This window comes from Aspergillus costaricaensis, assembly GCF_003184835.1.
Source record: "Aspergillus costaricaensis CBS 115574 unplaced genomic scaffold BO79scaffold_6, whole genome shotgun sequence".
In the NCBI taxonomy this organism is placed as follows: Eukaryota; Fungi; Ascomycota; class Eurotiomycetes; order Eurotiales; family Aspergillaceae; genus Aspergillus; species Aspergillus costaricensis.
In genome coordinates, this window is record NW_020291806.1 from 169,255 (window position 1) to 183,691 (window position 14,437).

At 49.5% G+C, this 14,437-nt stretch overlaps 7 protein-coding genes across 7 annotated transcripts; 3 read left to right on the forward strand and 4 right to left on the reverse strand.

The window, feature by feature from the left end:
• Positions 1 to 735: 735 nt before the first annotated feature.
• BO79DRAFT_235771 (oligopeptide transporter) lies at positions 736 to 3,710 on the reverse strand (the record flags this gene model as incomplete). Its single annotated transcript, XM_025684515.1, has 13 exons — positions 736 to 929; positions 994 to 1,080; positions 1,137 to 1,254; positions 1,304 to 1,485; positions 1,533 to 1,605; positions 1,653 to 2,259; positions 2,313 to 2,488; positions 2,537 to 2,819; positions 2,870 to 3,000; positions 3,056 to 3,214; positions 3,264 to 3,340; positions 3,403 to 3,459; positions 3,518 to 3,710. The coding sequence occupies 13 exons, from the start codon at positions 3,708 to 3,710 to the stop codon at positions 736 to 738; spliced, it is 2,337 nt and encodes a 778-aa protein (XP_025542618.1).
• A 2,306-nt stretch (positions 3,711 to 6,016) lies between these two features.
• BO79DRAFT_278352 (uncharacterized protein) lies at positions 6,017 to 6,986 on the forward strand (the record flags this gene model as incomplete). The annotated part of the gene is made up of 2 exons (XM_025687898.1): positions 6,017 to 6,197; positions 6,223 to 6,986. The coding sequence occupies 2 exons, from the start codon at positions 6,017 to 6,019 to the stop codon at positions 6,984 to 6,986; spliced, it is 945 nt and encodes a 314-aa protein (XP_025542619.1).
• An 852-nt stretch (positions 6,987 to 7,838) lies between these two features.
• On the reverse strand, positions 7,839 to 8,205 carry BO79DRAFT_207569 (uncharacterized protein). The gene is made up of 2 exons (XM_025682199.1): positions 8,102 to 8,205; positions 7,839 to 8,042 (listed from the first exon to the last, which is right to left on the reverse strand). The coding sequence occupies exons 1-2, from the start codon at positions 8,146 to 8,148 to the stop codon at positions 7,859 to 7,861; spliced, it is 231 nt and encodes a 76-aa protein (XP_025542620.1). The 5' UTR covers positions 8,149 to 8,205; the 3' UTR covers positions 7,839 to 7,858.
• A 733-nt stretch (positions 8,206 to 8,938) lies between these two features.
• On the forward strand, positions 8,939 to 9,866 carry BO79DRAFT_207570 (CIA30 family protein). The gene is made up of 3 exons (XM_025682200.1): positions 8,939 to 9,053; positions 9,117 to 9,572; positions 9,645 to 9,866. Exons 1-3 carry the CDS (start codon positions 9,007 to 9,009, stop codon positions 9,823 to 9,825), a joined length of 684 nt encoding a protein of 227 aa, XP_025542621.1. The 5' UTR covers positions 8,939 to 9,006; the 3' UTR covers positions 9,826 to 9,866.
• Positions 9,867 to 9,888: 22 nt separating this feature from the next.
• Positions 9,889 to 11,352, reverse strand: BO79DRAFT_214746 (putative solid-state culture specific protein; the record flags this gene model as incomplete). Its single annotated transcript, XM_025683243.1, has 1 exon — positions 9,889 to 11,352. The coding sequence occupies one exon, from the start codon at positions 11,350 to 11,352 to the stop codon at positions 9,889 to 9,891; it is 1,464 nt and encodes a 487-aa protein (XP_025542622.1).
• A 1,092-nt stretch (positions 11,353 to 12,444) lies between these two features.
• Positions 12,445 to 13,200, reverse strand: BO79DRAFT_251864 (uncharacterized protein; the record flags this gene model as incomplete). The annotated part of the gene is made up of 2 exons (XM_025685884.1): positions 12,445 to 12,554; positions 12,966 to 13,200. The coding sequence occupies 2 exons, from the start codon at positions 13,198 to 13,200 to the stop codon at positions 12,445 to 12,447; spliced, it is 345 nt and encodes a 114-aa protein (XP_025542623.1).
• Positions 13,201 to 13,545: 345 nt separating this feature from the next.
• Positions 13,546 to 13,884, forward strand: BO79DRAFT_251865 (uncharacterized protein; the record flags this gene model as incomplete). Its single annotated transcript, XM_025685885.1, has 3 exons — positions 13,546 to 13,659; positions 13,716 to 13,802; positions 13,852 to 13,884. The coding sequence occupies 3 exons, from the start codon at positions 13,546 to 13,548 to the stop codon at positions 13,882 to 13,884; spliced, it is 234 nt and encodes a 77-aa protein (XP_025542624.1).
• Positions 13,885 to 14,437: the final 553 nt, after the last annotated feature.

A 14,437-nucleotide genomic window follows, 5' to 3' on the forward strand; every position in this document is an offset into this window, starting at 1 on the left:
AGCCACAACTCCGTTCCTGATGGCATGAAGCCAATCATGGTGTCTGCCCTGGATAATACCCTCCAAACTTGACAGCGGATACTCTCGGCGTTGTGGCTCGTGCAACGGCTAGCCGCTCGGTAATGTGGCTGACCCCGACACCAACCGAGGATATCCGAGGATAGGCGTTGGGCACACAAAATTTTCTGGTATACAAAGACAAGACATGTTGATAAGGGATGAAAGTGGGCTGGACTAGTCAATTTGTTTAGAGGCGTTTGATGTCACTGCCTTACGCATGCGGCTGACCGATAAGTCTTCATTGGCTGGTATGATTTGCATCAATCCATGTGGTTGTCAGAGCGTCACTGAAATCGGTTCCGTCGGATCAGGGCAGCTCCTGATTGCTCGGCGGTTATCTATTTTTGTTTAATATGCATAATGTAGATGTGTGATTATCGGAGAATAAGTATACCATGTTCTGATTGTGCTTTTCCTCTACCATCTTCCTCACGCTTCCACTGATCTCGCTAGTATCTTGTTTGCTTACGCCTTAACCTTGCTCCAGGCGGTAGGCACCTGGATTTATACCATATCATCTTATTGTATATTCACTATTGATCTCATTGTTCTACATCATATATATCAATGTTATACTAAAATCCACGGGGCAACCATGTTCCACTATGACATTTATGTCGGCAGTGTATCCACAATGCTACCCCACCACAGTGTGCCCATGATGGCCAAATTCTATTAAAATTCACCAGGCCCCTTGCCGAAATGGCCCCCGACAGGCACTGTCAGCCATGGCACGGAGTTCTGATCGTCGGTGTTCGATCCCACTGTATTACCCCACCAGTTGAAGGTGGTGTTCGTGTACCCGAGGGCGAAGAAAATCACAATGGTGGCAATGGCCGTACCGGTATCCATCGCTGCCTGGAAGAGGTCTATTGAGTAGTAATTAGTATTGAGCACTTGATGTCGTCTCACTGGTGGACGGGGAGTACTCACAGTTGTACTTCTTCCACCAAGCCAAGGCACGTTTGCGAATGAGGTAGTTGAACAGGAATCCGAAAATGAACCAGAGCGAGTATTGTGCTGGGCCATGTTAGCATTTCTTCGTATACTCGGATGGTATGAAGGAGCAAACGAACTAGTATTGGCAGGAGGAATGTTTCCTGCAGCGTTGAAGAAAATGGGCACGTTGACATATTTGACCCAACTCTGCGGATAACGTCGGTAGATCAGGTACACAATCACCGTCACCACGGGCTAAACCTATCAGCAAGTATACAACATATGAGGAGCCGCTCAAACATACACCGATGAGAAAGAAGTACATCAACGAGTGATAGACTTGCCCGGACTGAAACATCCGCTGTGGTCCAATGGTACCCCAGATCAGACTAGCGTTATACATTACCTTGGCGCCAGCGCAGGTAAATCGCTGGGCATTGTCGGTATCGCATAGCCCCGAAATATTTCCCATCATCCACCGGAGCACTACCTATCATCAGCTTGTGTTCTTTGGTTAATAATCATGCCCTTACCTCCGGTCTGCGTCATTGTGGCGAGGATGCTGGCATATATCTGTCCGAAGAACAGGACACGGGGAGGAATTTTCTAGACCTGTTAATACTTGCAGCCTGCTATCGATCAGTTAGACTCACCATGTACTGCCCCATTTTGAGGTCCTGAGCAAAATCCATTCCATGCTTAACGGCATTATACCCGTAACACTTGACCATCATGTTGGCGATGGGCTTGCCCGGCCAAGCGTAACCAGCGATCAGCTCTGTGATAATATTGAGGAAGATACGCTGGTTTGTTGTCCCCTCGAGGATGCCTTCTGGGACAATGAGTACCACGCCCATTCCACAGCATACCACGATGAAACCCCAGACCGGCAAACCCGTCTCCCAATACTTCGTGGTGAGGATTCCCAGGCCCGCCATGACAACGAACAACGCGCCGTACCACCAGTCTGGGACTTCAGGGTAAGCACGCATCAAGCGACGATGGATGTCTTCACCACCGTGACGAGCGTTCTTGAACTTGGCCCAGATCTCGGATCCGTTGTAAAGGTAGGTGTGAACCACAATGGCTGTCACCGCCGCGAAGGACAAGCCGTAGGTGAGCGTGTACGACATGGAAAGATACATTGGCGAATACTCTTTGTATTTACTGAGGACGAAATCCCCGTTAGAGTCGACGACCCGGGTCACATTGTATTCGCTTCCGGTGTTGTCGAAGGTGGAAGAAGAAAGCAAAGGCAGGCTGAGCATGCTGTTAACAGACATCTCCATGTGTATCCAAGGTTGGGCACTCACTATGCGCTAAACCAGACATCCTTGTAGTATAGGATTGGGGAGAGGAAGAGGTAGAAAAAGACTACCACGGCAAAGGCATTGCAGGTAATGTAGAAAGGGGTCATAAGAGGGTATCCGGCGTAGTTAATCTGCGTCCAGTCCAGACTGAGCGGCAGCAGCCCCAGACCCGAGTTCATCTACCCAAGTCAGCAAGCCTATGGAAGCATACTGTATGTAAGACTTACACCAAAGATCGTGTTGACCTTCTGGTTGTGCGGTGCAATCCAAGTGACGAATGCAAACGCGCTAAGAGTTGTCCAGATGTAGTCGGGGAACCAGTAGATGGCAAAGGCAAACAGAGTCGCGTACCCAAAGAAGCTATACCGACTCAGTCTCCAACCGTTGGCGGGTGCGGTATTTTGGGGCTCATGCAGGGCACGGAACAAGACCGTGGAAGATAGAGATTGAGGCCAGATCAAGGCCGCAGGATAGACGAGCCAACGCCGGCACATTCCAGCAAGGCCGAACCTATATTGTCAGGCAGGTGTGCTGGTGGGAAGTGCAATTGGAACACTTACCCCATCATTTGCGACGTCAAGAGGTATAGGAATGAGAACCCCGCCCCGTAGTCCTTGCCCCAATATTGTGGCATAACGATGGCTACGAGGGAGCCGGAGGCATAAGCAATTGAGGCACTGATGTTCACACACTGGTTCAATTAGACTTTGGGGTACAAACGCCATAGTATACTTAATTGCGCTTACAATGGTAATGAGTGCATGCTCCTTGATGCTGAACGGCCCCGGGTTCAAGTCAAAGGACAATCTTCCAAGAGGTATCCTCCATCGCGGCAGCCTCTCCCATCCTCGTCCGATGGGGTAGACGAGTAACTGAGCGACAACATATTGGACAGTGAGGGATGGCTAAACAGTTAGTTCCAGACACGACGTACGAATGGAGGTTCGCACGTACATATCGCAGACTGAAAAATTGATTGACTGCCGCGAAGACCATAACAAATATCGTGGTCAGAACCCATGCCCGGAATGCTGTGCCACATCAGTATGTTGGCCAGTACACCCCTCCATTCGCCTGGACGGAATTGACTGACTGTTGCATGGTAAGGTAGGATCATCGGTGTTTGGCACACACGCAGCGACTTCTGGAACTGAATAACCGCTATCAGTGAACGAACCATATCAGCCAAACAGGCCAGCAATACTCACAGGGCGATTGGTCCCCCTCAACGTTCCACTTGAAGGCCTCGAGAGGAGTAAGCTCCTTCTGTTCGGCGACAATGTTCTGCCTTTTCAGATCATCATTCTCCTCGAGCAGCTCGGCGTCCACGTCGGTGACACCAGCTTGCTTAGTCTCGATGGCATCTTTGGCCTCATTTTCTGGATGATGAACCGAATCCATGCCTGCTGCCTCCTGAGTAACAAAGAGGACAACGTTTGGCGCAGGAGCGACCGAATGAGCAAGCCTTTGTAAGGGATATGCACCGAGGTCAATAATATTACCCAGGAGCGCCCATAGACCCCGCGGATACCTGCATCTTATCTGTCACAACGATTGAGCAGGTACCACAAAAGTGGCAGGAGTAGCTGCAGTCTGGCGATAGTCCCACCGTAAATGATAACAACCCGCAGGTGAAGCACACCATCCTATCGGGGGAGACGCTTAGCAGATTGGTTCCCTTGCTCCTAACCCCAGCAGGCCAAGACCGACCGTGAAGCTCTAGCGGATGCAGTGTCACCAACCGTGAAGGTTTGTGATAACATGCCGCTCAGTCCACGAGTCATATCCACTTTCAATGGTGGCATCGGAGCGCCCGACACCGGATGGCCATTGTGCATATTTCGGCGCAGTTCTGGAATCCCGCGCGAAGTTTTAGACAGAGGAGTCGCCATGTGGCAGGCAGCAATCGTCCAGGGTTGACGAGCCCTACCAAACACCATTGGGGTCAACTCTTGCGTCTTCTATACTAAATTCATTGATTAAGGTGGACCGACGTTGATTCTGTCTTTTGGCGTTGGATGGCGTGCTGGAGCACCGCGTTGACTGGCCTTATCGCGGACAGCGCTGAGGGGCCAGGATGGAGCTAAGGATGGAAGCTAATCGATGGTCGATCAACCATCTTCTCCAAGCTTGTTAGCACGTTTATCTACTTATCGGAGTTCAGCTTATTGGCCGCGAGTCTCCGAATCCTGGTCAGGGCTAATTGCTACTCCATTCCCCGCTTTTCGAGAGGTATTCTCCCGGGAGCCATCGCGCTCATGCCCTTGTCACTCCCTGCAGCGGGTGGCAATCGTGTGATCAATTCACGCTGATTTGCTCCCTATTAGAGTGAAAAAAAATGCGAATTAGTGTGTTGGGGTGGGGTAGTACCCCGATTCCGGTCTTACATTCCCATCAGCCGACATCCTGGTTAGTAGATTGCAGCTAAGGCAACACTGAGATGTAGGGAGCTGGCAGGTGATAAGATGTCATATTTGTCTCTTTTACTAGAGTTTACATGGTCCCCACAACTACTCTAACACCACATTTGTAGATAGACACTCCTCTTGCATCCACAGTGGCATGGTCTGGACGAAGCCCAGCAATGACGAACACGGTCAGTGTGTGGATTCTTGTGCCCAGACGTACGGAGTTCTATCCCAAGAGAGAAGGTCTGGCCATTGGCCGCGGACGCCAGCCTTAAAGGATTTAGTCCAGACAAAGATGGGGATGAGAACTCCAGCGGATGCTCCCAAGACAAGGCCAATACACGACAAGCATTGTGGAAAGAATAACCATGCCCATGGCTCACATATACATGGAAGGAAGCAGAAACATCTAGCTCCTGATTGGATTGTTTTGCGCCAGAAGGTGTCCGAGCGAGCGATAGCAGAACCTTCAGCTGCGGTCAACGCCGATCGCCCTGGTGTCCCGGTCAGCTGGCCCTTTTCAACCTAATGCTGCATATATACAACCAGTTGGATGGTTATATTTTGGAACCAAATGTTCCTAGATACTTTCTCGCTAATAGTAGTCGGCTGCCAGGACTTTGCCGATCGCGCTGCGCAAAAATCAATTGAAAAAAGAAACTCTTTCCCACAGTCAAACTAGGATGGGCAAGTTCAATACCACTTTTGGGGTGTCCGAGCCGAGGTTACATTATAACCATGATGCTCATCAGTCTCACTTTTTGTTCTTTTGGGTATTGCATCCCTTGCACCGACCTCGCGTACCGTCTGAATTTGAGTGCCGCAAGGGAAAGACCGTTCAACACCCATCGGCTCTTTGTTTGTCTCAAATGCAGAAAAGCAAGGAGTTCTGATATAATAACCGAGTCAAGCAATAATCAACCCGCCCGCCGAGCGGTACGATGTCGGAATATGCGCCTTGAAATGTGGTCCATCATAATGCCCATCAGGTACCAATCTGGTGTGCAGGACGGTCTGGTCATTGCCAGAATATTTCAATGTTGTCGTCACTTACACAATGTTCCACTGCCTACATGAACATGGAGGATGCCGTCTATAAGAACGGCAGGCATAGAGCCAAGCCGTGGGGACGGTGGATGACATGGGCCGGATATAAGATCGGCGATAACGGTGGAGAGCGAAAATCATCGTTGCAAACCAGTGTCTGCCCCTCCAACACAGCATCATAGCGTTCTCTAAGTGTCAGTTCGAGCAGTGCTACCACTCATCTTGCACGTCGCATCTCTACGTGGATCAGCCATGCGGGAAGCAGTAGGAGGACATGCAGCTGCTCACCGCGACTCCACATCACCGCCGCAGCAAATTGAGCTTAGACTCGAGGATGTGTGGATCGGTGTGACTGATCCGAAGGAAAGGCGCAGGTTGCAGAACAGGTTAAATCAGAGGGCCCGAAGTAGGTTGGCGAACGAGTCTCTGCCGAGTGGGCTGGCTGACGATTCAGATAGGGCGCCGCCAGCACTTGACTAAAGCGCTGCCCGAAAGATCTGAGCCGAACTATCCTCACGCGTGGTCTACAACGGGGTCGACGCCCTATCAACTCGATTTTCAATGTTTGGATGAACTCCGTATCTTTGGTCCGCTTGCCGCGAAGTCCCGCAGTATCCTGCAGCAACTAGAGGCTATGGTGCATGTTGAGTTTGCAACTGGCTCACCACACGCCGATATGCGATTGGGAATAACTCGGTTAAACATTTTGCGGGCATTGTACACCAATGTTGAGATTTTGGGTTATAATGCCAAAGATATGGCGGCTGACGAGGCACTATCAATGTTCGCCCTGATTGGACCACGATGTCTAGCAACAATCGGTCGGGAGGCTCTCCTGCCACCTACATTGCAACCCACAGAGATTCAACGAACCGTGCCCCATCATCCCTGGCTTGATCTAATCCCCATACCTAGGATGCGCGACAACCTGATCTTAATGGAGAATCTGATGGACGATGGCCAATTATGTCGGGATATGTGCGGTTACCGCTCTCAGGTACCTGGGACGGGTCATAGACGTCAGACGGGGATAGGAGAAACGGGCGTGATCGTGTGGAAAGACCCCTGGGATCCCGCTGGCTGGGAGATCACCGAGACTTTTTGGGAATTGTGGGGATGGACCGTCAAGGATTGCTGGGACTTGTTTCGTTCCACCAATGCATGGCGGATGCGTCGGGGCGAGAGGCCACTCTTTGTAATACCTTATGCCGGTAACGACTAGTGTAGTGAGAATGCATATGCTTTCGGAATATACTATCTCGTCTGTGGCTTTGATCATGTAGTAGAGGAAGTGTCATTATGTCGAACTCCTACTACAGCCTACTCATACTAGGAGGAGTATGGGTGATATATAAATTTGGTCAAACCAAGGGTTGAGTCAGTGACGGATGTTATCATCTGGCGTTTGCCAGTGGGCAATATTAACCTGAGTATATTCACTGATTATACGTCTCTTCTATTTATAATAAAATGGTGACAACAATCGGTTTCAACGATGGAGCGTATAGGCGATGTGCATACCCTCGATGATCCGTAGAAGTCAGCCAGCCATCATCGCCAGCGAAAACCGCGGCTTTTCCCGATTTGGCCTGATTGTCGGCATTTAATGCTGCACTAATCGCATTCGGTACACCGTCTAACCGGAGAAGGTTAGCTCAGAGAATCATGAGAGACGCTTATCTCGGAGCCTGAGGCAAGAAAATAAGAAATGATCGTGACAGCCAGATAGCCTGCGTGAAGAGCTCGTGGATGTCATCAGTCAGAGGCAGGCACATCCCCGTTACCACTACTGTTGTGAAACATTCAGATGTGGATACCTCTTCCACCACTGACACGATCGCGAGCAGGATTGGGCATCACTGCGACTCGATGGGTAGGACAGAAAAAGCACACAGCTGCAGTCATACTCTTCATGACAGATATCCATCCATTCCATTGCATTGACTTGATAACATTATCATCATAGTACATGATAAACTGAGATAACAGTTGATATGCAAACATTGAAGGTCATAACACCAGACGCCTCCATCATGCCCCTTCAATTTATAATTATACACCCCTTGATCAGACATACCCTTTCCACACGTTAAATCAATCCTTCTTCTGATGGCTCGGTGCGCGACCAACTCTGTTCTCGCCCGTCTGCCCGCCAACCATGGTATGGACGTCCTTTTGCGAGTACAGCTTCTCTTCCTTGCTGGGTGACTGCGCGCGGAAGAACATCCAACCACCAGCGATCATTCCGATCACACTGAAGATGGCAATGTTGCGAGAGCTGCTTTGGTCAATTAACCACGCATGATACATTCGAAAATGAAGGGAGCAAAGACATACCGAACAGAGGGCGGGTGACCGCCAGTAAGACCTCCAGCAGCGGCCATTGTGTTTTGAGAACGGTAGAATTGTCAATAAGTTATATGACCGACTAGATAGTGAATAGGCTGATACGATATAGTATATCTGTGCTATGTATTGTTACTTCCAAGAAACGAGGGCTTGACTGTTAATATAGCTCTAGATTCGATGGCGGGTGGGTGACGTCAAAATTAAGCGTCCGTCCGTCGGGAGAGCGACAGTCGGTTCGTGTTCCGGCGGATAAGCTTATAACCTCTTTGTCTTCTTCACAAGCTGGCTTCTACTTTTACGAGCTTGCGTCAGGGCGACGTTATCATGGTTGAACCGAGGGGATCATGTCCTGCAATGAGAGATCCCTCCTTGTGTAACTGCGTGGCAGCGGCTTGGATTATAGAATGGCTGCTGTTCACCCTTTACATTACTGACTATTGATAAGATCCACGACAATGGCAATGGCCCTATACAGTAGATAGCTTTGTTCACGAGGAATCATAAGACCTAGCCTGAAGGCAGTGGCAGGTAGGGCAGACTAGTCACGACATGCTCATCATGACACGAGACACATTGAGCTACAATAGTAACCGAAGCTACAGCAATCAAAGTAACCCTAAGTATCACATTCACGAAACAATGCAATTCTACTCAATATTCAAGCTTCACACAGTGAACTCAAGCAAGTCTAGCCCCGTCGCGACCCAAACCCGATCGATAAAGTGCGGCAACGGAAGCTATACAAAGCACCGACGTCATCGAGTCCGGACCGCGGCGATCGATCGATCCACATTCTATCCATTCTCAACAATTCCAATGTTATCGCAAAATTCCAAACATTCACAATATTCCCCCACCAACCTCAACCAGAACGCAACGCATATACACAAGAAATGTGTACCAAACGTCCATCTGGCCCCTACTTCTTCGGGGGACCGCAGTAAGTCCACCCACCTAAACAACCATCACGTCCGTTCCCACCTAACAAACCACCAAATCAAAGACGTTGGTCCTCCACCGATTGGACCTCCTCTGATGACCGTGTCCGCGGTGGCTCTTCGCAATCTCACCTCACCACCAACGACGACACCAACACCGTCACCTTCCACGGCAATCTCGACATCAAGACACTTGGCGGAGCAGGCTTCGCCTCGCAACACACAGCCAGTACAACCGACTTATGGGATCTGAGTAGCTACGCTGGACTGGAACTCTCTATCCCTAAAAGTGATGGACACACGTACACTTTGAATCTGAGGGATGAACTGCAGGACCCTCGACCGGATGGGCGCCAGCGGAGCGGATTGGTCTGGGAGGCAAAGTTCAAGGTTGAGAAGGGGCAGACGAAAGTAAAGTTGGGGTGGAAGGAATTTCGGCCGACATATCGTGGGAGGGAGGTGCATATGGGGAGACCGTTGATTTTAGCGGGAGTGAAGCAGTTTGGGATTATGATTCGGAGGTAAGTGTCTTTTTTTCTGTATTGGTTGGTTGGGCTGGGGGCGTTTGTCTGGTGCTGACAAGGTTGTAATAGTTTCTTCGGGGAACAGGAAGGGGATTTTGAATTGGAAATAGAGTGGATAAGGGGTATTGAGAAAGAACAGAGACGGTATAAGGATGATCCGAATGATTTTGAGGATGATGGATATTACGATGAGAAGCATTTTAGCGATGATCAAGAAAGCAGGGGCCTAGGATGGCTATGCTGCTGGTGATTATGCTATATTACCTCTATCAAGAAACACCAATAAACGCCAAATTGAACAACTATCATCTACTCATAGTTCGGCACTTTCAGCATATTCTCCCGTCTTGACAAATGTCTCGATAACACGAATCAACCGACCCAGTTTGACAGCGTCCTCCGCTCCCACCGTCAGGACGGCATGGCTGCTCTCCTTTTTAGAATCGGTGACCCATGCATTTATTATCAACCTTCCTTGCGCAATATCCGTCGCGAAGAGTTCCTCGAACGCATTCTGCGTGCAAGGAATATCTAAGCGGGAGAGAACTGCCGCTTCACATAAGCCACGTTGCATGAAATGGGTCTTAAGCAGCCCCAAATGGTAAGATCCGGTAACGCGTGGGTTGACATCGACTATAACATGCTCCCCATTTGCATCTGTCATGACATCGGCTCCCACCGGCCCGTAGTACCCTTTATTGTGCAACGCTTTGGCCAAAACCTCTATCGTAGATCTATACCGATCTTGAAACATGGGTTGCAAGAGGTACGACACGCACCCACCATTCCAGAACCCTTCCTGGGTGAAACGCTGTTGAGACGTGGCCAGGTACACCGCACGGCCCTTTTTAGTAACGAAAAATGTGACCCCATGGGCCTCACCTGGCACTAGCTCCTGAATGACGAAGCTTGCAGGGTACAGTTGCTCATTCTCTTCATTGAATTTCTTGAGCCCATCTTCGAGGAGACCCCGTATCTCATTAATAGCAGTGCCTCTATCCGATTCACGTCGGATAACAAATGTTCCACAGCCCGAGGTAGCAATAGATATTTTCACCACAAAGGGGAAGCTTTGCTGCTGAACAGCTTGCAGCATCCGTCTGACTTCTGCGTCTCGGCCTGCTATCCAGGAATTTACCGGTAGCGGATCGATAACCTTGGACTTTGGTGTTGGCAGACCACTCACGGCCAGCCAACGCTTAGACAGGATCTCGTAAAGCATCTCTGGTTCTAGTGCTTGATTCAACATTGCGCACATATGATCATGCGGCACAATTAATACTGCACGCGAGTCCGGGGTCAGTTGGACATCGTGCGTACTCCTGACTATTTGCGCGTTGGGCCGTTGCTCCGGGCTCAATTGGTCATAGAGACGCCGTAATTCGTCCTTTGACGTTGTCAAGAGGCTTGAAACTTCTTCACCCCCATTCCCACTCAGGTCAATCATCAGGACAGGGGTACGACCAGCCACGAAGGAATACCGTTGGGCGACACCGCGCTTCTGTAGGTTCGGCATCTCCCCTTCTGCATTCATATCGGGGAAATTGGCAGCGTACAGAAACCGCGGATACGGAGACGAATTGAGTTGGTCGTGGGGGAATTTGCAAGGGTGATCATAAGCGAGAACAATGTTTTCGGGAGTGTCATTGTCCAAGGAGTACAGGTCGTGTAAAGTACAGTCGAGTGTAATAGGGACTTTCGTGATGGCCGTCTTCGTCGAGGAATAAGGCTCAGGCGGCACCACTGGAAGTGGCTGAGGAAGTGTCACAGCGGTCATTATTGCTTGTAGTCAATGGAGAGTTTCGATGCTCTGATTCTTTTTTTGCAGCTCTCCAGAAGACTTGCGCCTGAAGATATGGCCTCTGAGAATTTATGCGTGAGCCACCTCAGATCAGCCTTAACACATGACACATTGTCCATGGAACGACGACATCACTACCTTACGGCCATAACTTCCTGTAGTTAGTAAACGTCAAGAGACGTCATTAGGAAAGACGATTACCGTTCGCGGTCGGAATTTCCGCGAAAGTTGAACAAAACTCCCCGCGGATCAATCCATCTGGTAGCCCACCACCCAGGGAGATAGCCACAGATCTTTGTCCCGGTTCAGCAAGTGGGCGGGCACTTTTCCCACGACTTTGACGGGTCCTGTAGATCGATGTAACCCTGGGAAGTTGTGGGCTCGGGTATATCGGGACCCGCATTTGGAAGTCTGAGATGTACCAAGATTTTCATAATAGATCATGCACGGGGTTTAGGGGGGCCTCGCTATCAAGGACCCTTCCAGTTGTATCAATTCACAGTACTGGGTATTCCAATGTATCAGTGCAGACATTACTTAATACATGGAGAGTGGAGGATTGAACGCGAAAGTGGGAAGAAAGGGTCAAGGAAAGGAATATCGGACACGCCTATCTGTTGGCTCCACCTATCTAGTGATTAGCTGCCCACTAAGGCAGTTTCGTCTTCCTGAATGGTCTAACCCTGCCATCCTGGCAAGCCAGTGCGCACCCCACTCTTTCAACAAGCTTCCTAGCTAGACATTTGCGGCAAGGGTTTCCATTCTTTCATACCCCCGGATATGGCTGAGAACTACCGCAGACGTCCAGGGTGGCTTCATGCCTCTGGTAACCTTCCTAGCCGTATCCAATCATAGATAGGGTGCTCCACTCTGAACAATTGAATGTCAGGAAGCTGTTTAGCTCGGCCCGTGCTTTTGCTTGATCAACTATTCATCCATGGCTGAATGGCGCATATCTACCATGGCATATTCGCTAAGACTTCCAGAGCTTTAAGTGAGCATAATCAAATCAAATTAAAGAGGCTATAGAATCCCGCATGTCAGCCTTTCAATTCCATGATAGTCAGTTTACATCTCCTGGTTCTCATGTTCCTGAGTGTGGACTTTGCTGGGCGCACAAGAAGCGGCCTTCAGAATCTTGATATCATCTCGGCGTCCCCGAAACTCTAGACTGCACTCTGAACGGAGGGAAGTTAGTTTACCTATGCCGCTCGGACGGCAGTAGAGTCCCACGAGTGCAAGTCCACATCGAAGCAGAGATTGCAAGCTCACATACATGGTTTGCCAAGAATTGGGGAAGTCATTCACCAGAGGCCAATGGCATGATGTTCGATGCCGTCTCCGAGGATCAGGTCAGCTGTACGAATGTATCGAGCCATAAGAGCAAGCCTGGCTCATTATAAGCTTACATCTTGGCAGCAGAATTAGCTTTCGGAGTCAACAATAAGCTAACCTGTGTAACATGCAGAAGATGTGCAGTTGTTCAGGGCACCTGCGATGGATGATGCTGTCCTGAATTGACGGAACCCATTCTTTCATCACATATATCCAGAGCGGATATGGGAATTAACACGACGTGGGTGTTTTACCTTCCTTCGCACAACCTAGCCCTGCAATATGTCGGAACCCAGTGGCCTTGAAATATAGGCGTAAAGGCTTTAGGTTGTGCACAAAGTCGACTGCCGTATCCTCCGCTTGTTGCACAAGCCTTGAATGCGGGGAGGATGACTGGGAGACTGTAACAACCCCATACTTGAACCGAAGACTGTAACATTCTCCCATCTTGGCGTCGGTGGTTCCTGCGCCGAGGAGGGCGTGTTGCATGAGCAGAAGTAGTAGGCTTGACTTTAAGGGACACAGAGGGGTGTCTCGGATACCCTCCGAATCGAATTGATCCAGTACATCCTCCGAGACAACAAGTTTCCATTGACAATAAGTAGTACAGTGGTAATCATGCGATGGAAGGAAACAAAACTAAATGAAAGGTTCGTAGAAGTTGAGGTCTAACGAAGAGCTTAAATAGACCTAGCCGTCCCCAGAAGGCAACATTCTCGAGCTCGATCACGACAGGACCCACTATCAGATTGTCGACCCAATAGTTGATCTCTATTATGTATGTACAACTTCGATCTATATTGTAAGTATGCTAACAAACCAATCAGCATAATCATGAGATTCACCCTGCTCACATCCATGGCCCTCCTGGGTCTTGCCCTTACGGCTGCAACGGAGTCCAGCACTGATGATGTTGGCAGCACCAAGGTTACTGATGGCACTCTCGATGTATGAGCCAGAATCCACAATTTCGTCTGCAAGCCTAACTTTCATTACCTCAACAGGTAAACTACTGTGGCGAACGCTGCGAATATGATTGGGAATGTCGTCGCGGAAACCGCTGCCACGAATGCCGCAAGCAGCACCATGAGGTGAGCATTCTTGTCCTCTGCTAGATCGCCTACTAATTCTGGTTACTAGCGCTATGGCCGCTGCCGCGAGCGATATGATTGAGCTTATCCCCGACTCGGCCTGGCAAGGTGAGGTAGGCAGAATGAAGTACGGTGGTAGTCGGAATGGAAGTTGAAATTAAGCCGTTTACCTTAGGATCAGATACTTAATCAAATATGTTGCTTCTCGAGAAAGTGAGAGCATTCCCGGAATTGGTACCTTCCAATGCGAGTGGACTGCCAGTAGATTGTGTAAAGTGGCATATACCGAGACGGCAGGCATCAGTTGATATGTTGTGCTGGCATGGGGGCAGTATACTACTGGCCGCTTGACTCATCAACAGATTACTATTGCATCGCTGTCAAGTTGACGTTGTAATGAAGTGGGTTGGCTAATGCCGAATTATGAGATGTTACTTTGAATGTATTTGCTGTATGTTTTGAGAGCCAAGTCAGTGTATAGCGCGTACAATGTCGGACAACAGATAAATCGTATGACTGCTTCCACGCTGCAGGGGATTCAACTGCAGTGGGAGAATCATAATGCGTGGGCCGTATTTGAGTGGGCAGTTATCGTGGCCCCAGATATTCCTGGGGTATAAAGTAGAACATGTCTA